General features: G+C 52.7%; 7 protein-coding genes across 7 annotated transcripts; 5 read left to right on the plus strand and 2 right to left on the minus strand.

The window, feature by feature from the left end:
• Positions 1-229: 229 nt before the first annotated feature.
• On the plus strand, positions 230-3,711 carry PV07_10164 (uncharacterized protein). The gene is made up of 4 exons (XM_016397477.1): positions 230-1,412; positions 1,463-2,531; positions 2,596-2,867; positions 2,920-3,711. Exons 1-4 carry the CDS (start codon positions 852-854, stop codon positions 3,073-3,075), a joined length of 2,058 nt encoding a protein of 685 aa, XP_016244668.1. The 5' UTR covers positions 230-851; the 3' UTR covers positions 3,076-3,711.
• Positions 3,645-6,555, minus strand: PV07_10165 (uncharacterized protein). The gene is made up of 4 exons (XM_016397478.1): positions 5,924-6,555; positions 5,049-5,745; positions 4,871-4,994; positions 3,645-4,811 (listed from the first exon to the last, which is right to left on the minus strand). The coding sequence occupies exons 1-4, from the start codon at positions 6,002-6,004 to the stop codon at positions 4,760-4,762; spliced, it is 954 nt and encodes a 317-aa protein (XP_016244669.1). The 5' UTR covers positions 6,005-6,555; the 3' UTR covers positions 3,645-4,759.
• Positions 6,556-6,589: 34 nt separating this feature from the next.
• PV07_10166 (uncharacterized protein) lies at positions 6,590-9,725 on the minus strand (the record flags this gene model as incomplete). Its single annotated transcript, XM_016397479.1, has 4 exons — positions 6,590-6,910; positions 6,981-9,062; positions 9,114-9,162; positions 9,220-9,725. 4 exons carry the CDS (start codon positions 9,723-9,725, stop codon positions 6,824-6,826), a joined length of 2,724 nt encoding a protein of 907 aa, XP_016244670.1. The 3' UTR covers positions 6,590-6,823.
• A 1,102-nt stretch (positions 9,726-10,827) lies between these two features.
• Positions 10,828-11,886, plus strand: PV07_10167 (uncharacterized protein). Its single transcript, XM_016397480.1, has 5 exons — positions 10,828-11,114; positions 11,161-11,203; positions 11,253-11,363; positions 11,414-11,596; positions 11,648-11,886. The coding sequence occupies exons 1-5, from the start codon at positions 10,971-10,973 to the stop codon at positions 11,857-11,859; spliced, it is 693 nt and encodes a 230-aa protein (XP_016244671.1). The 5' UTR covers positions 10,828-10,970; the 3' UTR covers positions 11,860-11,886.
• Positions 11,887-12,926: 1,040 nt separating this feature from the next.
• On the plus strand, positions 12,927-15,626 carry PV07_10168 (uncharacterized protein). Its single transcript, XM_016397481.1, has 5 exons — positions 12,927-13,243; positions 13,290-13,454; positions 13,504-13,633; positions 13,686-13,910; positions 13,959-15,626. Exons 1-5 carry the CDS (start codon positions 13,075-13,077, stop codon positions 15,346-15,348), a joined length of 2,079 nt encoding a protein of 692 aa, XP_016244672.1. The 5' UTR covers positions 12,927-13,074; the 3' UTR covers positions 15,349-15,626.
• Positions 15,627-15,873: 247 nt separating this feature from the next.
• On the plus strand, positions 15,874-18,897 carry PV07_10169 (uncharacterized protein). Its single transcript, XM_016397482.1, has 2 exons — positions 15,874-16,254; positions 16,313-18,897. Exons 1-2 carry the CDS (start codon positions 15,960-15,962, stop codon positions 18,640-18,642), a joined length of 2,625 nt encoding a protein of 874 aa, XP_016244673.1. The 5' UTR covers positions 15,874-15,959; the 3' UTR covers positions 18,643-18,897.
• A 68-nt stretch (positions 18,898-18,965) lies between these two features.
• Positions 18,966-19,482, plus strand: PV07_10170 (uncharacterized protein). The gene has a single exon (XM_016397483.1). The coding sequence runs from the start codon at positions 19,142-19,144 to the stop codon at positions 19,448-19,450; it is 309 nt and encodes a 102-aa protein (XP_016244674.1). The 5' UTR covers positions 18,966-19,141; the 3' UTR covers positions 19,451-19,482.
• Positions 19,483-21,109: the final 1,627 nt, after the last annotated feature.

Consider the following 21,109-nt stretch of genomic DNA (forward strand, 5'->3'; position numbering starts at 1 on the left):
GAGCAGCGGCAGAGGGCGGTCAGTGGCCAAAGTCGAGGCACGCTGGGCAGCCATGGGCAAGTTAGGCATGCACTTTGGAAAACGGTGCATGCTTCAGGCACCACCTCCTGCGCGGACCCCGCCCCGAGAGGCCAATTAGTCCCGGCGGGCGACGGGCTAGCCACGGGCGTGTGGGCTACTTCTGCACTCCTTGTTTCCTTGCTGCGGGCTGCTCCTCCGCTCCTGCTGCCAACATTTCAGCCTCTCTGCCCCCTCGGGTCTCACGAGTAATAGTTGAGTGCTCCGTACCTGGCGAATCTGGCCTCTCCCGTATCAACCACTGATTCCCGAATTCCCCTCCTGCCCACAAACCGCAAAACCCATCAGCCCATCCAGATATACCTTTCGAGATCAACACCACAGACGAGCTTCGCTTTCTCCAAGCTCCAAGGTAGAGGGCGACCTTGCTTACAAAACCCACGGCCCAGCCTCCCACGCCTCCTCTCGATCTCGCCGCCACCTCCCTCGCTCCCTCCCTTTCCCTCGGATCTCCATATTCTCCGGCTCATTCCTCTCCTGGGCTAGGCCCTGCCTCGCATGTCATAAGCGCTTTTCTGCCAGCGAGACACCTGCAGCTCGAGTCGTCCTACTCCGTTGCTCTCTACCCTGACGCTGACATGGCATGATCAGGAGAGATTTATAATATAGTCTCGAACAGGAGTCCTCTCGTTGTCTATCTGAAAGCTCTTTCGCTGTTCCCTTCGTTGTGCCCTTTCCTCAGACTTCCGACCTGTGTGGCCAGAAGGTGCAGGTGCCGTCGCCGAAACGTCACCCTCCCCCCCCCCGAACCGGCCTGCCCTGTGTTGAAAGAGATGGACCTGGATGATGACCATCGCTCTATGTCTATGGACAGACCTCTGTCGCCGAGACCTTCGAGATCCGTCACGATAGACCCAAATCAACTGGCAAATCGAGCCTACAGTAACTCCAGATCAGAGTCTCTAGATCAAGAACATGACTTCCCTTTCACGACGCCCCACGGCCACACCCCCCAGATAGACACCCTTCGCTCCTCGAGACCTCCACGGCACAGTGTGTCGCATCCGCGTCCAAAGCGACTGTCCACCTCGAACAAGTCAGGCATGCCTTTGAGCATATTACCGTCGGCTCCCGCCTCTCCTCCTACACCAGCGCCTTCGCCTACGCCATATCAACGGGCTCCTAGTTGGACTTCTGCAGGCGAGAATGAAGATTCGTTTCTCCGGGATGCCAGGGGTCATTTTTCCAATCTGAATGCTGCAGAACGAGAGAGATATCTGGCTGAGCTGCTCAACATGTGTGACAGCCACTTGCTTTCATTTGTCCACAACTTCGTGTCACCTAGACTAAAGAAAGACCCCTTTGAGCATCTTCCAGACGAGCTCTGCTTGAGGGTAGGTCTCATGTCCCTTCTCGGAAACCGTATCAACTGACACAAAAATAGGTATTATCATATATCGACGATCCTCTGAGCCTGGCTCGAGCTTCTCAAGTCTCGCATCGATGGCATAAACTCTTGAACGACGATATGCTCTGGAAGATCATGTGCGATAAGCATGCCTGGCGAAGAACCTCCTCCGTCGGTCCAAGTGACGAGCTGGACTCGCCATCTCCCTCGCAAGCGAGCCAAGGCCCCTACACATTCAACAGTCGGTCTCCCAAACGAAACATCGATGGTTCTGTAGTTGGCCCGTCAAGCAGCGCACCGAACCTAACGTTACCCAAACAAGATGCTCTGTCGACCAGCCCTCGTGCTAGGAAGCGAGTGTCACAGTCGCATTACTCTCATTTCCGTCACAAATACATGATCGAAGCCGCTTGGAGGAAGGGTGGAGAATGCATCATCAAGCACATCACCCCAGATCAAGGAGTGGTCACCAGCCTGCATTTAACAGACAAATATATCGTGGTGGCTATGGATAATGCCAAAATTCATGTCTTCAATACCGTGGGTGAACATCAAAAAACACTAAAAGGTCATGTCATGGGTGTCTGGGCGATGATACCTTGGGACGATATTCTAGTATCTGGGGGCTGCGACCGTGATGTGAGAGTATGGGATATGAAGACAGGCAGGAGCATTCACGTCCTAAGGGGGCACACTTCGACGGTCAGGTGTCTGAAAATGTCGGATGCCAACACGGCCATATCCGGGTCGAGAGACACGACGTTGCGGATTTGGGATCTGCAGTCTGGGGTATGCAAGAATGTGCTGGTTGGGCACCAAGCCAGTGTCCGGTGCTTGGCCATCCACGGCGACCTCGTCATTTCCGGATCCTACGATACTACGGCCCGAGTTTGGAGCATATCTGAAGGCCGCTGTCTTCGGACGCTCACTGGACATTTCAGCCAAATTTACGCCATTGCTTTTGATGGTAATCGCTGCGCCACTGGCTCGCTTGATACTAGCGTCAGGATATGGAATCCAAAGACGGGTATGTGTACTGCCATCTTGCAAGGTCACACATCCCTGGTTGGGCAACTGCAGCTTCGCGGTGATACTCTTGTTACAGGTAAGCCTATCAACCCCGAGCCTGTTGCGCTGAGACCAGATTACTAAATTGGTATACTCTGCAGGTGGCTCCGACGGATCCGTGCGTGTGTGGTCGCTAAAGACTAGCTCGCCTATTCATCGTCTGGCTGCACATGATAATAGTGTTACGAGTTTGCAGTTTGATGACAACCGAATCTTGAGCGGTGGCAGCGACGGCCGCGTAAAGGTCTGGAGTGTTGAGACTGGTCAACTTGTCCGTGAGCTCAGTCAACCTGCCGAAGCTGTGTGGAGAGTGGCTTTTGAGGAGGAAAAGGCCGTCATCATGGCCAGCCGGTCAAATCGAACCGTCATGGAGGTACGCGTTCGGAGTGCATGCTGGTCATTCACGCCGCTAATCTTCTTTGCAGGTTTGGTCCTTTTCACCGCCAGAAGACCCAATAGATCGACGGTCGGAGAGTCCTCTGAGCTTGCCCGAACACGTGCCGGCAGCTGAAGAGGAAGAAGAACCGACTCAATTCCACCAAGAACTAGGTGACGGTGATGCGACCATGAGCGACATCTAGGGATCCGTCGCCAGCCAGAGACGCAATGCCACATCGAACTCAACGATGCGTTCAGAACGAACGACGAGACGAATGGTGTCAGATAATAGAAGGTGATGTCGTCCACGAAAAGGCAAGCCCACCGGGTATCCTGTATACGAAAGAAACAACCAAGGGCAAAGCCGGCAATAGACGTCGCGAGTATCCGGTCGTCGGTCCTACCTCGAATCTGGGATCTCAGAAATGAGGACAGAAAGCAGAAGGAGGGTTCTTTGATGAAGAACCGGTGCTAGTTACGTTGTGTGGAAGTCGTGTTTGGCTCACTGATATTTGCGTATCGACATGGCAGTATGGAGATACCCCAGAAAGGTTTTTCTTTTTCGTCCAGAGCATAGCGATTGGTGCAGGGAAGCCTGAATTATGGCCGGCATGAATCTATCTTTATGGATATTACTCATATTGATGTTGAACGAGAAGTGCATTGGTACGCTGGTATGCTTTAAAAAGGAAGCAAGGCTTTCCCCCGGGGCAGGGGTCTCGAGCGCCCACATCGCATTGGACGTCAAAGTTTGAAATGATATATATTATTCCTATTACATATGTTGTGAGCAGATTCGATGACACCGGGTCATCATGTCCCTATTTCCTTGTTTCATCGCCCAAATCGGACTCGTTAGCACGCAATCAGAACGAAGTGAGTAGAAGGGCAGGCGGGCAAACGTATGCAGTAGTATACCTTGTCCTGTTCTACCTGCGTGTTACACAAATGTCCCGGTCTATCTCTGGTTTTCCATGCTCATCTAACGACCTAGGTACCCAGCTAATATCCTCCCCGAGGAAACCATGCGTGACAATTCGAACAGGCTCTGGAATCCCGGGAACCCATTCTGATCCGCACAATGTGCCCAACCCCTGCTTTGTACCAATCAGCAAAAGACAGGAACTATTCCAAAGCGGCAAACAGTAGATCTATTGGTCGGTTTGCTTTTCTCCCCATAAGAACCATGAAACGGGAACTGAAATGAACATATCGTGGTCCGCGGCCCTGCCAAGCTGTCTGCGTAGCCAAGTTGAGCTGGACCTGGGAGGAAGGCAGCGGGTTCGAGAGTTCAGGAGAGAAATAGAAGGCGGTGAGACTCTTCTGATCTGTTTTGCTGGTACCGAGAGACCGTGAAGTGTTGCTCAAGTCGTCATCACGGATCTGCATTCTATTCTCCTCCTGCTGTGCCTTAATAAACCTTACTAGAGCACCACATTCCCCCGTCTTCCGCCGCCAATTCAGTCGAAATCTGGGGCTTTTCGGAATCGAGAGAGTGCAGGGCGTAGATTCGGAAGGATGTGTGAAGACATATCGTAGGACAACCTTTCGACATGAAGTGTCTCGGTCTGATGGGGATGCATACTGGTTGAGCCCGCGGGGAAATTGTGTTGCTCAATTTCTCGTAAGCGAACCCTGCAAATTGTTCCCGCGCGCTATATAGAGGGCTAGTTGGGAAAAAGACTGCTCAAGAAGGGGAGACATGTGCTCGAGGCAAGAAATGTGTGCACATGGTCATAATATCGTTTCTCTCAAAAATGTGATGGTCGTTTGTCGTTGCTCGAAGGCGTCGCGCTCAAGGTTGTGGGACTGAATGTAGTAATGCCGTTCCTGCATAGCAGGTTCGGATGTGTGATGTTGTCCTCGAACGATCCCGCGTAAGATGGTCTAGTGACCGCCAGTGGTCGGCAGACCGAGCCAGACCTTAAAGGAATCGTAGCTGCACAGTAGTTAGCATGTTTCCTTTTGGATCATCTTGGAAATTTGGTCAAAACGTACATCAGCCATTGGAATCCAGTCAACGTTCCAATCATGACGATTCTGACTGGCAAACCATTCCAGAGACCTGTGAATCCAATGTTGCCGTAGATCCGGCTCATGGCTTTTCCAGCAGATTCACCAGCTAGAATGGGTCAGAACATATTCACAAGAAGATGGGGGACTCTGGAAGACATACCTTGGCGGTCCGAGTTCAGTTTGCTGACCATGACGTCGGCGGGATGACTGACGATGGCGCAGGCGATACCGGCAATATAACCAGCCAGGAAACTCACACCTGTTTGTTGTAGACTGTTGTAGCTCTCCTTGGGCTTGCCGAGTTGTCGATAGATGATCTTAACCGTCTCTTCAAAGGTTGCGAACTTGCACATTGTGTACGGGATTTGACGGCCCCAGAGCGGGTAGAGACCCTTGTACAACCCGGCAATGCCCTCCTTGTCGACGATTTTGGTCCATCCCTCCCGCAAGTTGTTCGCGTATGGCGGTAGTGTCGTCTGCATGCGGACTTTGATGGCTTCCCACGGACACAAGAGGATGTCTGCAATGAATTCTGCCGTGGCGCTGGCACCTAGATAAACTAGAGTGCGGTTGCTGTTGGGGAACATGTTGTCGCCGTACTGGTGCTTGAAGATTTCGTAGAAGCCGTATTTCCCAAGACCCTGGAAGGAGTACCCGACGAACGTCGGTGTCCAGCCAAAGAACACGCCACGAACACCTTCTTTTGCGTAGATGGAACTCCATCCTTGGAGGTTTGATTTATAGATCTTCGGGTCGACTTGACGGCGGGTCTTGACCAAATCAAGAGGTGTAACAAGGGTGTGGGTAGGTCCGCATGCGACGACGCCGCCCAGCATGCACGCGGCGAAGTATTTAGTCTGGCAAGAAGCTGTTAGTTTCTTTTCTGTCCCAAGAAGGCAAAGGCAATGTAATCATGGAGAGGCAGATGTATCAGATGTCAGGATCTCAGGCTGCGTGCCACAACATTTGAGCTCAAGTGATGTCTGATGCTTCGAATCGGCCCGTAGGAATGGTCGCTTGACGGAGAATACGTACCGAATACGGCTCGATCTTTCCAAATGGGTAGCTCTTGAGCACCTCGGCAGAGGGTGGTTTGAGGGTCGTCTGCGTAGTCATTGCGGCCGATTGATCTGGTTCCTGGGACTGATGAGGAGAGAGCGCAAGGATGAGACTCTTTGGATACGAAGCAACGGTCTTCTTCAGGCAGCCACTGCTCTTGCTTCAATTGGGTTGCTGGTTCTGCCACGGAGCACGTGCGCCAAAGTCAATGACGATGCTGTTAACAAAACTTGAAGACGCAATTAAAAAGCGCGACGGAGAAGAAATGTACGATGAGAGGAGATTCAATATTTGTCACTTGACGAGTTCCTGCGAGCTGCGAGGAGATGCACAAGAGGAATGAAGCTGCCAGCAAGCAAAATGAGAGCTTGCAGGAGCTGAGGGAGAGGTCAGAAGTAAATAAGGGACGGAAGCTTGCTCAATATGGCTCAAGGTAGCCGCACCTGCCGCAGGAGCCGTACGAGCTGCCCTTGCTGCGCAGATCCGGGCGGTGGCAGAGTGCGAGATCCCAGAGATCCCAGAGATGCCAGGAGCTGATTTGATGCTGGTGGGCGAGTCGGTGCATGTGAAGAGCGCCATAACATCATCGCCGCTGATGCGGCCCTGGCGCCCAGGCGAGACTATTCCCGATCAGGTTCGTGATAGCCGGGAATTCCGGGCGTGGGCCAGTGACATCATGCGCCCTAAAAGCTTGTCTGGAGCTAGCGGATGCTTATTCATCCAGTGCCCATATCTCACTCAGCCAACCAGCAGCCGGGACAATGTTCCTCTTTGAGGATAGATACGACCATACCTTTTTCCTGGTCGGTGTATATGTGCACGCATACACGCATATAAACAAACTAAGTGCCGGAGACCCTTCGCCCCGATCCACGTCTACGAGTGCATTCCCATACCAAAGTGATGGGACGGCCCAAGAACGCCAGGATTGCTATCCGGCGGGAAGAGTTGATCCCATTCGGCCTGTACACATATAAAGGTCAGCGCTGCACTTGTAGGTATCAATCTACGGGCAACGGGCAGGCACACTCACCCAGTCAATGTCTAGCATGACAGAATCATTCCGGTTGCTGTTCTGAAATTGCGGGATGTTGATCTGATCGCTTGGGAAGCCCGAATTGATCCCAAAGGGACTGCCACCTCCGGATGAAGGCTGCCTGGGGACGACTCCAGGGAGTGACTGGATGGCTTGAGGAGGCGGCGAAGTCTGTGGACCTGGTCCCAAGACTGTTCGCCAGCTGACTTGATCTGTCGTGATCAGTGGCGGCCAAGAATCATTTGTGCCGGAGTCGCTAGGGCTGTTAAAGTCAATCTGCTGACCTGGCGAAGCTTGATTTGCGTCGGTCCGGGGTGGTGTTTGTTGCGGCTGTGGTTGTGACTTTGATTGTGATTGTGATAGCAGCGGCGACTGTTGTCTTGCAGAAGCCGGTGGTGAAAACTGTGAAGATACGAACTGCGTGAGATGGCCAATATCTGCAGGTGGCAGGTATTTCGCGTCAACATACATCGTTGCCGGTGTATCAAAACTCCATGACTGGTCGGCCGAAAACCTCGGGTCTCCTCCACCCACATTCTGTAGTGGCGTGGATGTGACCGCTGAGGGGTGCAACGAGTTGGATGTGTCGACTTGGCCCTTGTCCTTCATCGATGGTTCGGAGCTCTTACGGTGTTTGTCCAGGCCGTCCTTCATACTAACGGGAATCCGTATCCTGCGTAGGTCTCGATACACAGCCGTTCGATCCCGGACTGCTGCAATAATTGCCCTGGCTCGTTGAGTGCGTGACAGAGAGAGCTCTGGCTCGAAAACAAAGTCAATCACGTTCCATATTCGTTCAGCGTCCCGAAGTGTCGGCTGTTGATATATGACTGACAACAGCAAAAAGGCGATGTGCCATTGCTGATAGGCCCCGTTATACCACTTCCATTTCCTGAGTTCTGGGATTCGTTCCATTGCAACCGCATTCTCCATGGCGAGCAGACCGCTTTGAATGGTAAGATTCGCGAGCCTCTCAGGCACTTTGTTGCTTGTATTGTTCAAATACCGATGCAATATCATGACATACATGCGCTGGACCATGAGGTTCATCAGCAATTGAGCGTATTTTTGTATGGGCACTTCAGTGTTCAAGATCGGGTTGTATTTGGCCTCCATAGCCTTGCGGAAAGATTCCACTTTGCTCAGGACATGGGTCAATGACGCCCTTTTCTTCTCGATGCGTATGCGATCGTACCATATGACTCGTTGCATTTCTGTGCATTCAAAGTGTATCCGTGACATGGTCATATCTGTCCACTTGTCCTTCACCTCCTGAGGCTTCGCTAAGAGGAGATCGGCATCATTGATGTTGAGGGGAAGTTTCGTGTCATAAGCCTCTCGCGTAACGCCCGGCCGCGGGCCTTGGGACTCGCACGTGCGGAAATCCAGGAAGCAAAGTTGAAACCATACAATGCGGCGAACATGACACTCCACCGGGGACAGGCCGTAGACAGTCTCCGGATCGCGGTGTAGTCCCATGCATTCAGCAAGCCGAACCGCCATGCCAACTATCACCGAGTGAGCGCGGGAGAGCTGGTCTCGGCACATGGGGATCAGGTAGACCACGAGAGCCTGTAATGTTTCGATTTTTGTCGCCCTCAGGATTTGTGCTTTACTCAGGGCCACCTCAGTGCCCGTCTGAAAATTACCGAGTATAGTGCTCTTGGGCCTGGCGAAAATAGCCGTGACCTCTGACTCTGGCATGCTTGCCACGGCCGAGAACAGGACCGAGAGGACGATGGATTGTTGCCACGCTGGAGGTTCGAGGCCAGCAAGGACCGCAGTCCAGAAATTGTCATAATGCAGCTGGAAGCTTGGCCAGTGGACTACACGAGCAATGAAGTGAACGTTCTCAAAATAGTTGCGCACCAAAATATCGGCCGCGGCTTTTGCCGGCAAGAAATTGATGAGGGATCTCTTACTGCCGACATCTCCAAACAAAAACCCAGATCCCGGGGCAATGTAAGAAGGTCCAGGGGCTAGGAAGTCACTGTTGTGATCCGGGAGTTGAGGCATGGCTGAGCGCTTCTCGTCGGGTGTGCGACGATCATTGGTGGGCTCTGAGAGTGTAATGTCCATCTGAAGCGTTGGTTAATCTCAGGGAAATATACACGCCATTGTTGCACTTACCTCTTCATGGAGTCTAGGTCGGAAGAAGCCGCCCAGGCGCTCCGTTAACCTTCATGTTGGTTAGCCAATCTGTTTCCTCAACATTCAGGTTGCAGGTAGAATCTACCGCATTTTCCCTATTCTGATCCCCAGGTCTAGGACATCATCATTTGCATCGTCCTCGTAAGAAGCATCGATGACTGCCAAAGGTGTCGGTTCAAGCCCCTTTTCGTCTTCGGGGACGGCAGCTTCATTGTCAGAGCTGCTGTCCTCGCCTCCAGGAAGATCGGCTGAGGTTCTGCGCATGGATCTTTGAGGCGAGGCTGTGGCGGTCCTTCCTTCCTTGCGTGCTACGTCCTGCTCGAGCACTCGTTCTAGAGATCCCATCTTTTCCTTGATCTCATTGAGGCGCTGTTGCGAGACCGAATCCAGAGCCGGGGCTAGGAAGAGACAATCGCGCGAGAACTTGCTGCAATTAGTACATGGATGCAGCTTATCACACTTGAGTTTTCTTCGGCGACATTCAAGACACGACGTGATCATGCGATTTCGTCGGCGCACCCGACTTTGAGCGGTGGATTTCTGTTTCTCGTCGGTCGCGCCGCGACCCTCGGACGGGGGTGAGCTGTCCATGTTGCTCAGCGTTATTGTTGACAGGAGGAACAGAAACGGCGAGATCTGTTGCAACGTTACATAAACCGTGTGACCGTCCCGACACTGCGAGATCTGCCAAGGTATCAGCGGGGTAAGACGGAAGATAGCTCAATGCAGAGCGAGATCGACCTCGCGCTCGTTTCCAAGCCCTGGGGACTCGAATGATCCGCGACGTCGATAGAAGGACTCGCCCTGAGAGAGCCAGGTGCAAAGCCGAGGGGGGTTTGAGACGAATTTGAAACCCAGAGGCAAGAATATCGGGAGAAATCGAGGAAGGTCGACTGGGCCTAGTGGTGGTGACGGATGGTTGGAGGCGCTGAGGGATTGGCTGGGTGGCTGAACGGCTGAGTGGCACTGGTGGCACGTGCAAGCGTCTTTGCTCAGCAAACAACACCAACAATCGTCAGACAGGCTATGAGCAGCGGAATTCATCCCTTTTGCCATTCTGCGCATCCATGTTCGCTCGTCCGCTCCTCTCGCCCGTCAATCTAGTCCTCGCTACACCCCAAAATCAAGCGTCGTATAAGCGGCAATGCTGACTCGCCACTAGCTCCGCCATTGACTGCGGGTGTTGTTGCGTTGTTGTGGGCACCCCAAGGCAACTCAAGGCATAGGAAGGGCTGACTCAGCGACATTGATGGGCCAGAAGGGACCAAGACACGAATGCGTGCGAATCACCACGTTGGTGACGCCGGCTAAAGCTCTGCCGAGAGACATCAAGTCCACCGGATCATCGCACGACGCGCTGATGGGCGCATTATTGGACTTGGCTGAATGCTGAAGTGTGCCAGTCTGGGGAATCAGGAGGATCTCCAGTAGGTGAATGGTCTGGGAGAGAGCATGCGGTGGAAGTGCTGTTGCCAGTTCCACATCTCGTATCATCCATCGACGTCCCGAAACTCATTTTGGCCTTTCCGAGGGTTGTTTGTTGTATTAATATCAGTCCCTTGCCCCCAAGAATCCCACAAGGCTTCCCCCAAGAAATGCTAAATGGTAAGCAGGGCCATTCGGAGACCGGCCGGTTTGAATGTTCTTTCCCACCCGGATGAGATGCTGAACATAATATATTCGCACACGGACTCTAAAACCTTGGTAAGCTTGGGCGTGCTTGGGAAACCTACCAGTAACAGACGTCCTTATTCGTGTTGCCCATCTGAAGACGGTGGCATTTCTTGCTCCTAGTATCGAATCTACAACACGCAGCTACAGGATAACAATAGCATCATGCCGCCGGTTGCAACAGAAATCGCGCAGTTCAATCTTATTCTCGGACAAGACCCCAGGAATCCTGGCTCGTCGGCTGCTCAGTTCCTCCAGAAGGTTTTCGACATAGTGAAGCAACGGGAAGGGTTTATTCGTGGCTACTGGGTACGTGTGTTTCTTGAGACACGACCGAGTTCCTGATCTTTTGAAGGGCATCCAGGATCAAAATCCAGGGATCCTCGTCGTGATTGTTGGTAAGCCGGGCTGGAAGCAGTCTGGGCGCAGTGACTGATCCTCTGACAGACTGGGAGGACATCAAACATCACCAAGACCTGGTCAACAGCGAGGATTTCGCAGCTATGACCGAGAACTTAGTCAATCTGGTGACCTTTGAGAACGGACCGCCTGTTGTTAGTGAGTGAAGTCGAAGCTCTAGCCTAGAGGAGGACTGAAACAGTGAACAGCACACGTAAATTTTACTTCCGACGCAGCGAGTGCCTGTCAATCATCTGTTACTGCAGTGAAATCATTCAGGTTACCCGAGGATGCAAGCGAGAAGCAGAAATCGGCATTGGAGGATTCGTTCCTTAGCCTCGTCAAAGTCTACACGACTGAGACTCCCTGTAGCGGATATGCATGTGGTTGGGGTGAGTACTACACGCAACGGACTACTCTGGTGTGACTGACCTCGACACCAGTCCTGGAAACACTTCCAGATGACAACGCTCCTGGGGACGAGGCGCTTACCTTCACTGGCATCTTTGGCTGGCCGGCAAAGGAGGGTCCTGAAAGTTCGAGAGACAACTCTGGCGACCCTGCACTTGTCGCAGCGGTGGAGCAGATCTTAAGACTTGCTCTCCCTCAGAAGAAGGGAGACGCCTTCGACGTCAGCCTGCGCAGTTTTGGATAGACAATAGGGACTATACTTGTACCTCGGGGAAACCGTTACCCACACTTTGACGTCTTTTTCCAAGTCCAGTAACAGTGAAGACGACTGCCGAGGACTGGACCCCCCGCTTTCCCACAAGGCGATCGCAATTGCGACAGTTCGCCAAAATCACGCGTTGCTTTGAGACAACCTCGCTGGTGCCCTCCTTAGCCGAGATCTGGGGAAATTGGTTGAGCTCATTGTAGCCAATCATGAAGCGGATGGTGCAGCAAGGTTTAGCTTCACGATGGTTCATCTGATGGCGACCAGCCTTAGTCCAACGCCACTTCAAGTCTTTTCTTCAGCACTGTCAACAAACACCTGCTCCAGACTGCTTGTCTTCAAGAGAAGATGGCGCTTGACGATTATTGCCCCAGCGACCGCGCCCTTCGAGGCCCTCCTTCGCATCGAGACAACCCAGTGTCGATATCCGCACTCCACATCGCAAGCTTCACGCAAGCACGAGGTGACAAGGGCCCGATCCACAAGCAGTGCTAGTTGCTCATCCTTGGTTTCTTCAGTTGTTCAAACAAGATTCTGTGGACGTATACGGCTTGTGGTCTTTGTCGAAAACCTGTACCAGCAGCAGCTCCAAACCGGAATGTCTCATCCACTTGAGAGGCCAAATCGAGGTCTGTCAATCTTGCAAGAAAAAAATACTTCTTATGATGTGCATGAACTCTCCATCCTTCCGCGTTGATCTCTCGCACACGGGCGGGTCGTCACCTCTTCTTTGCTTCAAGGAACCTCCGGTATTGTCTGCCAACGCCATTACGAGGCCAGAACTCAGACTGGCGAAATGCCGGGGATGGTCACTGCTTACCGGTCTGCTGTGCCACCACCGAATAAGCTCGTCCACAGCAAAATGAGGAATCTGGGCCTCACCTACGTACAATCGCTGCTGCATTTGCTGTTGTCGGTTAGGTTGTTTTGGAATTAGAGTTCGAGGGCAAGGGCCCTCGTGAATATCCTGGCACTGTTTTCCCCACCAGGTAGGTCTGTTGCTGGTCTAGGTGTATCCGGTGCGAGGCGTGCTGGCAGGCGTCGTCGTCATTTCTTGTTTACGGAGATATCAGAGGACCTTCTCTCATTGTATATGGACGCCGCTGCCGCTGCTGCGTGGACATAATCTCCTACTCCTCTGTCCGTTTGAATCAACGTCTAAATCTCCACTTATCCCATTACTCTCCTCCTGATATGAAGTCTTTGGACCTTTCTCAATCCCTATGGCCGCTCGCGTTGCTGCCCGGCCTCTCACATGCCTACTGGCGCATGGCCTGCAGCGTTTCTCAGACCGCTCGGGTGGACCTCATTCTTAACCCAGGCGAGGTGTCTGGACATGTGCATAAGTTCGCAGGCGGCAGCAGTCAGTGCAAAGAGCTCCGGAGTCGACCATTCTGCTGATGTCTTAGATGTCAACCAATACTCGGACTTCAATTCGCTACAAACCTCGAACTGTTCGACGTGCGAAGTCCAGGAGGACAAATCGGCGTACTGGACCCCACAACTCTACTTTGCCCACGCAAACGGCTCGTTCGAAGAAGTACCAAACTATGGAATGACCGTATATTACGTTGGTATGTGAAGGCCGTCTATGCCTCGTACTACGGCTGACTGTTCAATGAGGCCGCGGGGGCAATTCTTCCAACACGGTTCCATTTCCGGCTGGATTCAAGATGATCACGGGCGACACTCGACAGCGATCTTACGACAACTCAACCTTGACATATTTGAATACCAGGCCTGTGGCCGACAGGTTCGTATTTCCCTCCAGGCTTTCAAAGATTCTGCTGCTAACCTCTTGCTAGGGTAAGTTTCCACTGCATAGACGAGGCTAACGATATTCCAGAACAGCACTACATGTTCCGTACGGATTGTGTCAACGGCATGCGAGCCCAGGTCAACTTTCAGTCATGCTGGGATGGAGTGAATCTTTATCTCGACAACAACGCGCACGTCGATTACCTGTCGGGCATCGACTATGGCGTCTGCCCTCCTTCTCATCCGGTTCCTATTCCTGGCTTGTTCTTCGAGTGAGCGCTCTCCTCTCGCTGCGATGGGTCCAAGCTTATTTCAACTAGGGTTCTTTACATGACAAACTCGGTTGACCAGTCGGGCGGTGGTCAATTTGTCTTCTCCAATGGGGATCCTACTGGTTACGGATTCCATGGCGATTTCCTGAACGGTTGGGATATGGACATACAAACCGCTGCTGTTCAAGATTGTCTCTACACGGACGACGGCGGGGTGGTGAGCGCATGCTCTCACCTCGCTCCAAGTGACGATATCAACTTTCCACGCAATTGCCTTGAACAGCCATCAGTATTTGATGAGCCTGTGCACGGCTTGATTTCTGCTTTGCCTGGTTGCAACCCCATCACGCCTGGTCCTGATCTGGCCGAACAAGTCGTCTGCCCTCTCGACTCTCACACACTTGATACATCAAACCAAACGTCAATCTCAAGCGCCACGTCTACTACAGCGGCCTCCTCCTCTTCTTTTGACGCTGCTGCCTCGATCACAACAACCGATTCTAGCATCTCAGTCACAACCGATACCTTCACCATCTCGAGCCCAACTCCAATCAATGCCGCGGACTCAAGTGTTTCTTCCTCCTCCACCGAGCTGGCATCGTCTGACCCGCCTCCGATACCACCTACGGTTACATCCTTTGACCAGTTGACTTCAACGATGGAACCAGGAAGCGGACTAGTGACTACCACCGTTACCGAGTGGATCACCATCACAGTGACGGGGCCCAACGACATTCCAGCGAATTTCGTCGCTGTAAGCAGCACCTTGGGTGTCGCAACCACACTTATGGCCACAGACTCAAGCATCGAGGCAATGGTTTCTGCAGGCTCGACCATATATACTGAATCCTGCCCGGAGCAAGATCCGAGGCCGACTGCAGCGGGTATGACCACCATTACCTTGTACGCGACCGTGGCTCCGACGAATACACCCCCAGTGTTTTCGCAATTTATATCCTCCGCAAATACCGCTTTGACGACTATGGACACATCCGCACCTATCAATACGTCCTCGGGATTTTCACAATTTGTATCGTACCCACCAAATACCACTTTCACGGCAACAGATACTTCCGTTCCTACCGATACACCCTCGGCGTTTTCGCAATTCGTGTCCTATGCAAATACCACTTTCACGACAATAGGAACTTCTGCTCCCACGGATACAAGCGACAGCAGGAGCATCGCTATCTCGACAACCCTGGCCCTGGCCTACGGATTTCCTTGTTCCCTTTACTCAGGTGTTACGATTGACGGGTGCCCGACCCCAGCAACTACCTCATCAACCACGGATGCCACCACAGCGAACGTTCCGACCGCAGTTGCAACTACGACACAATCACTCGCCAACGAAACGACTGTGGCGCTTACCACATCCGCGCCAGCTACGACGCCTTTCAGGATTCGAGGACGTGAAGTATTCTTGACAGAGAAATAGGGGGGATATTGGGCACAGAGAAGTATTGCATTGACATTATGGCACTAATTAATGACAGAGAACGGATTTATTGACATGTAGGGACGGACCATGACGAGCACAGACAGACCAGGAGTACGGGGCTGCGGCAAAATATAGAGATACCCAAGGGGCAGGACCTTTGATCTTGCACAATCACATTCCGGCCGGCGTATTACTGGGGGCATACTAGGGAGAGGGACTATCTGGTGGCTGGAGGGATTGGGGGAAATTGGTGTTCTAGGTGGGGGGGACATAAGCAATGATATATTGCCGGGAGCAAATGCAAAGTCTTATCTATTTCAATATGCTCTGTGTCTTGAGGCGTCTCAAGCTGTTGTAAGGTTGGCAGTGGGTTTGCTACTCGTAAGGCTACCTGCAATTGTGCGGAGAGACAGGGCGTTTGCGCAGCTTCACGCTACGGCGCAGCATATGCGCCAGACTAGTAGCTCTCTTTTCCACTTCTGCTCGGCAAGCCTCGTCAACCTCATCGCAGCTTTCGACAATGTTCAATTGACATAATCTCTCAAACACTACCACCACCGCTTCACCTCAGCCGCGTGCTGCAGTATCTTCGACATCGCCCTAATGTTATGACTAAACGCCTCTCTGCAGCCAGCTGCATTTCGTACCAAACTCCAAGATTCGTGTGGATTTCCGATGCGCTCTTGACCGACACGTTCAATCGCTTCTGTCACCACAAGCGTTATGGCAGCAGCGTGCCAGGTCCCCTGGAGGCACAACGGCGCGCTGCGAGACGTAAAAATACAAGTCTGGCGTACGCCAGCCCCGGAGGCATCTCGGCCGATCCTTCAATTGTCCTTGGAAGCTCCGCGAACAAGCTAGCTTGGTGGCAGTCTCCCCAGCATGCAGAAGCAGCAGATTCAGGTATGCGCCGCACAAGGTAGATTGCTTGAGAATCTCGTGCTTATTTTCTGGACTGTAGCTTCTCCTCGAGTCCTACCGTCATGGCTTTTTCCTTTCGAAAGCCCGGCTCCGCACGCCGTGCCCACCTGCGGCACAATCGACACAGGGACGACACAGTCAGAGCCGCGATCAACATCTGAAGACGAGACGAATCGACTATCCCAATGCAAAACTTTAATCGAAGTAAAGGGCTGGATTCAGGATGAAGGAGTCAACCTGCGGGAAGATGCTCACGTCCGAGCTGCAATACCGAGACATATCCTACAAATGGATTTCGAGACACACGAGATCGCATCGTACGTATGCGACCCAATATTTCATCCACCGGGAACGTCATACATCCTGGAATTAGTGCGTGGCTTGCTCGGCCGTACTTGGGACGCCACCTCCTGGGGAATCTTGCGTGATGCACTCTGTTCCGCTACCGAACTCGGGCTTCTCAACATCAATGACTTGAAGGAAGTCATCGCCGAATTGGTCTGCCTGGCCGAAGTGCAACTGACCGACGCTCACGGTCGGGAAAAGAGGGTGAAGGCCAATGCCCAAATGTACCTGATCTACGGAATGCTAGAATCTCTGGATCGCTCCGCAGTTTTGCGGATCGGCGACCTTGGATCCTCCTTCCTAGCTCGACTCTTCTCGAACATTGCGACACTGAAATACTACCGTGGCTGGTGCCGGAAGCTATTGTGGCGCCTCCTCCCGTGGGCACCGAAGACTCACGTTGCCGTCATTCGTCGAATCGCTTTGAAACAGCTCAATTATGCTTGCCGACACAATACTCAGGAGAAAGTAGGGCGAATGCTTGCGCAAAGGCTCGTGGTAGCCCATCCAGAAGTTTTGCAGCTCGTCTCAACTGATATCACGGAGAAGTTGCTGAGTATGTCGATGGAGTCTGGTACAATGCTATACAAATACCTCTGGCATCACTGGTGTGGCACATTAGCCATACTCGGATCTGCAGATTTTGGTCTCACCCTGACACGAAATGCATGGATGTCTGTACAATCCGCCAAAAGCTCCCTATCACAAGATCAACGTTTGTTGGCATTTTCCTGGACTGTTATGTATCTCTCTCAAAGCCATCGAAAATCAGTGGACGTGAAGGAGCGACTGCAGTTCCTTGGTCACTTCGAGGAACTGCTGCGGTCGATACCGGAGTTTAGTGAGGATTTCCTGGATCGCGCTGTGATTGAGCTTGGTAATACGACTCTGCCGAACAAACACATCCTTCTTCGAAACCTCGCTAGACTGTCGACCAGAGCAGAGGCACTGCTTCCAACATTGGACTCCCAATCTACTGCGAAGTCGACATTGGAGCCGGGCATATCACCGAGCTTAATCGACAACCACACTCAGAATGCTCACTTTGAAGGCAACGAAACTTTGGCGGAGCTGACCGAGAGTTCGAACAATGATCTTTCAGCCTTCAAGATTCTGTCACGGCGGATGATTCAGAAAAGCACGAATTCTTTTGGTTTCGTTTGCCATCTTTTGGAGACCAACTCACTTTTCAAGTTAGCTTTAAGGACGCCTGACCTTTTCTCTCCAAAGCCAGCCACTCTTCAGAAGCGGATGGTGTGTGAGCGCACCGGCATATTCGCGAATCTCGGCACTCCGGTAGAGATCGAGTCAGTCACCTCTTCAAGACCGGAACGTGCATCGAGAAACTCGAGCTTGCCCAGCAGAGACGAAGTAATCGACTTAATCAGTCATCTTGCCCTCTCCTTTGCGACCTCAACTGTGGCTACTCCTCGGGCGGCACTTCGAAGAGTATACTGGTGCTATCTGTTCCTGCGCCGCTACGGAGCACCCGTCCCACCTGCCATCACTCGAGCGTTATGGCATGTGGGCGTTACACGATACGGTGACCAAGGTACAGCGGCAACACTGCTGAAGTGGATTCTCCTGCAGGTCAAACTGGTAGAGGGCGAGAGCGTCGCAAATCTCTTGCTCTGGAATGAGACCTTCCGTCAGATGCGGCAAGAGCAGATAGCCGCTTGGACCAAGATTGATGAAGACGAGGAAAAGCGATTGGTTGCCGAATTACAGGCGACGGGAACAAATAGCAAAGGAGATGAAGGAGATGGTCATACACCATTCACGTGGTCGTCGGACGACGGCCTTTCCGGTGGCGAGAAGGCATCGGACCCAGACCTGCTGAAGAGAATCATGTTCATCGAGTCCGAGCCGCCGGACCAGCCTGTTTGGATGCCCAAAGCACAGAGGATCGCCGGTTGCCATGAATCTTCAATGACAGACGAGGAGGAGCAGCAGCAAGAGCAGGAGATACTACAGCGTAGGGCAGCCGAAGCACTCAAGGTGGCGAATCTAATGTATCGAGGCTGATGTCTGGTACACGGCATTCAGGAGCTATAGGACGCGGGCGAGAAGGGAACAAATGCTCCAGACGGGGTGATCTATATCGATGTATATACGATACGAGAACATGCACAGATGCGTTCAGATACAGCCCCTGCCTCCAGATGGCTTCTTACATGGCCTTGCCTGCCTACTGAGCGTTGGATCTCGATTTCCAAACCGCTGGTTCCCATTATTACCCCCACCCCCCCGGGGGGTACAGAACGCGCCTGGGAGAGTGGGCGAGTGGTCGATCCCAGATCACACCCGAACTTTTGGCGTCAGCGTTTATTACTTCGACGATGGCGCCGTTTGTTCAGGAACGAGAAAGCGAATCCCGGCGGAGGCACTTTCGCCGTAGGTAGGTAAGTGCCTTCTCTTCATGTGCCACCGGTGGTTGTCTCCAGATATTGTAGGAGAGCAAAAGGGAAGAAGAGCACATGGTACGGGAATTTAAGTCATCCAGCAACTGGGGGAGTCACAGGCCATGGCTGATGGCACCGATACACCTGGGCAGATGGGAACGCTTTGGAGAGGAGAGAAAACTACAAAGCACGGACTGACCCGGCCTGTAGCCGAAGACAATCCTCCCTTGGCCAACCCAGTTATCCATCACAGAGCTGCTCTTCGCAGGCTTTCTGTCAATGTCTCGGAAGTCCAGAGCCAAACAAAAATCCGAATATTCCAAGAGCCAGAAAGGTCACGGAGATATCAATCACCTGTCACGCGCCGCAGCGAGACGGCAATGAGAACGGCAGTGTCCCTGAAATCGTGCACCGACAGCATGATTGACTGACAAGTTCCAAAGCACCATGCAGAAGCAGTCAGTCAAACTCGCGTGGTACGGCGAGTGGACAAGCGCATGGTCAGTGTGCTGCGAGAGAGCTACACAACGATCCGATACTTTTCGGCGAACCTGGCCATTTCCCGTCTTTGCAAGCTACCTAGGCACCTAGGTAGCCACTCGGTTGAACCAAGGAAAGCAACAGGACATGTGCAATGCCAATGCTGCATTTTCTTGCTTCGACCTGCCTCGAAAAGCAAGGCCTGGCCGGCACCCTGCCCCAGCCGTGTGCATTGTTTCGGGCCCCAGAGAACAGGCGGATCATAACACCTTCATCCGGGTGGATACCTCGACGCCCTAACACGAAGTTCAAACCTCCATCCTGGCCGAGGCTATGAGCCGTGATCCTGGACTCCGCTTGTTGACATTGGTTTGTGGCGCATCGTGTGTCGCACGGCATCCTTTGCTATTGGTGGGACCGAAAAATGACACGTTCGCTGCAGGTCAATGAGATCGCCAAGTGTTAAAAGCCTCACTTTGCGGCATGCAGTCGATCCCCAGTGGTATTGCACGATGGCTGACTCCATGGCACTCCTGCGCTTTGACCAGGTGCCAGCCAAGCAAAACTTTGCTAGTCAATCGCTGCAATAAGTTGCACGCAAGTCCCAGCTAGGATAGTCATTTTTCGCGCTGGCAATGGTTCCGTGAACAGCATCAGCGGCATGGTGGTCTGCTCAGTAATCCACTTGCCCGCCAATAGCAGCTGTGCTTTCAGAAGGGTGCCCCGGGCATCATTTCCATATCCGGGGGTCCAGACTCACCATTCAATTCGAACGGGAGAACCCTGTATTGCAATCTTGGATCCATCATCGGAAAGTTCGTAATGCACCGAGTACAGCAAGGAATGCGAGACCTAGTTTGAGAGGGCGAGCAAGAAAGGTGGCGATGGAAAATGAGCAAATCAGCGATGCTTGCTGAGAGCCCTTGCTAGTTGGGTCCTTTGCAATAGACTTTCCTGGGAGCTGTCAAAGCGCCGCCAAACGGGCTTTTGTCCAATGCTCGATACCAGAATGCTTCTATGGTCAGCGACCTCGCTATGCGTTCAACGCCAGGCTGGGCAACGGCCTCGAAGCAACTCCTGACGGTTTCGAGGACCTAGGACCTTGGTCGGCATGCTAACCATTTTAAAGTGTCGACCTGCGGTATCGATGCAGAGAGCCCTGGTGGAAGATCCTGCCACCTGATATGGAGGTCTTTCAGACTGGACCGGGCATGATTGACCAACGCCACGTGTTCGACATTTGCTTTCACTGCGTATGGCAGCCGCTTGACTCCGAGATCTAAGTCTAGCTCTCTTGGACTTTCCGAGGAGCCTATTTCGAACATACTTTAACAAGCTGGGGCAAGTAATCCCCAGTGATCTACCGGGCATGGTCTCACACTCGGCTCCCTCCTCCCAGCTCCGTCTGGGAGAAGCAGGAGGCCAAAATAGAGACCCATTTGCTGGGACGCCATTGGTGAAGGCGTTCTTGATGTGTACCATGCATGGAAAGTGGTTCCGTTAGCACCTGTGCATGATTCGACCGAGACGGCGAGCAGTGAGGAGACGAGGGAGGCGGTCAGAAAGATCCAGGCTCAAACGGTTGACGAGTCATATTCTGTGGGAAAGAA

This window comes from Cladophialophora immunda, assembly GCF_000835495.1.
Source record: "Cladophialophora immunda strain CBS 83496 unplaced genomic scaffold supercont1.6, whole genome shotgun sequence".
NCBI classification, from domain to species: domain Eukaryota; kingdom Fungi; phylum Ascomycota; class Eurotiomycetes; order Chaetothyriales; family Herpotrichiellaceae; genus Cladophialophora; species Cladophialophora immunda.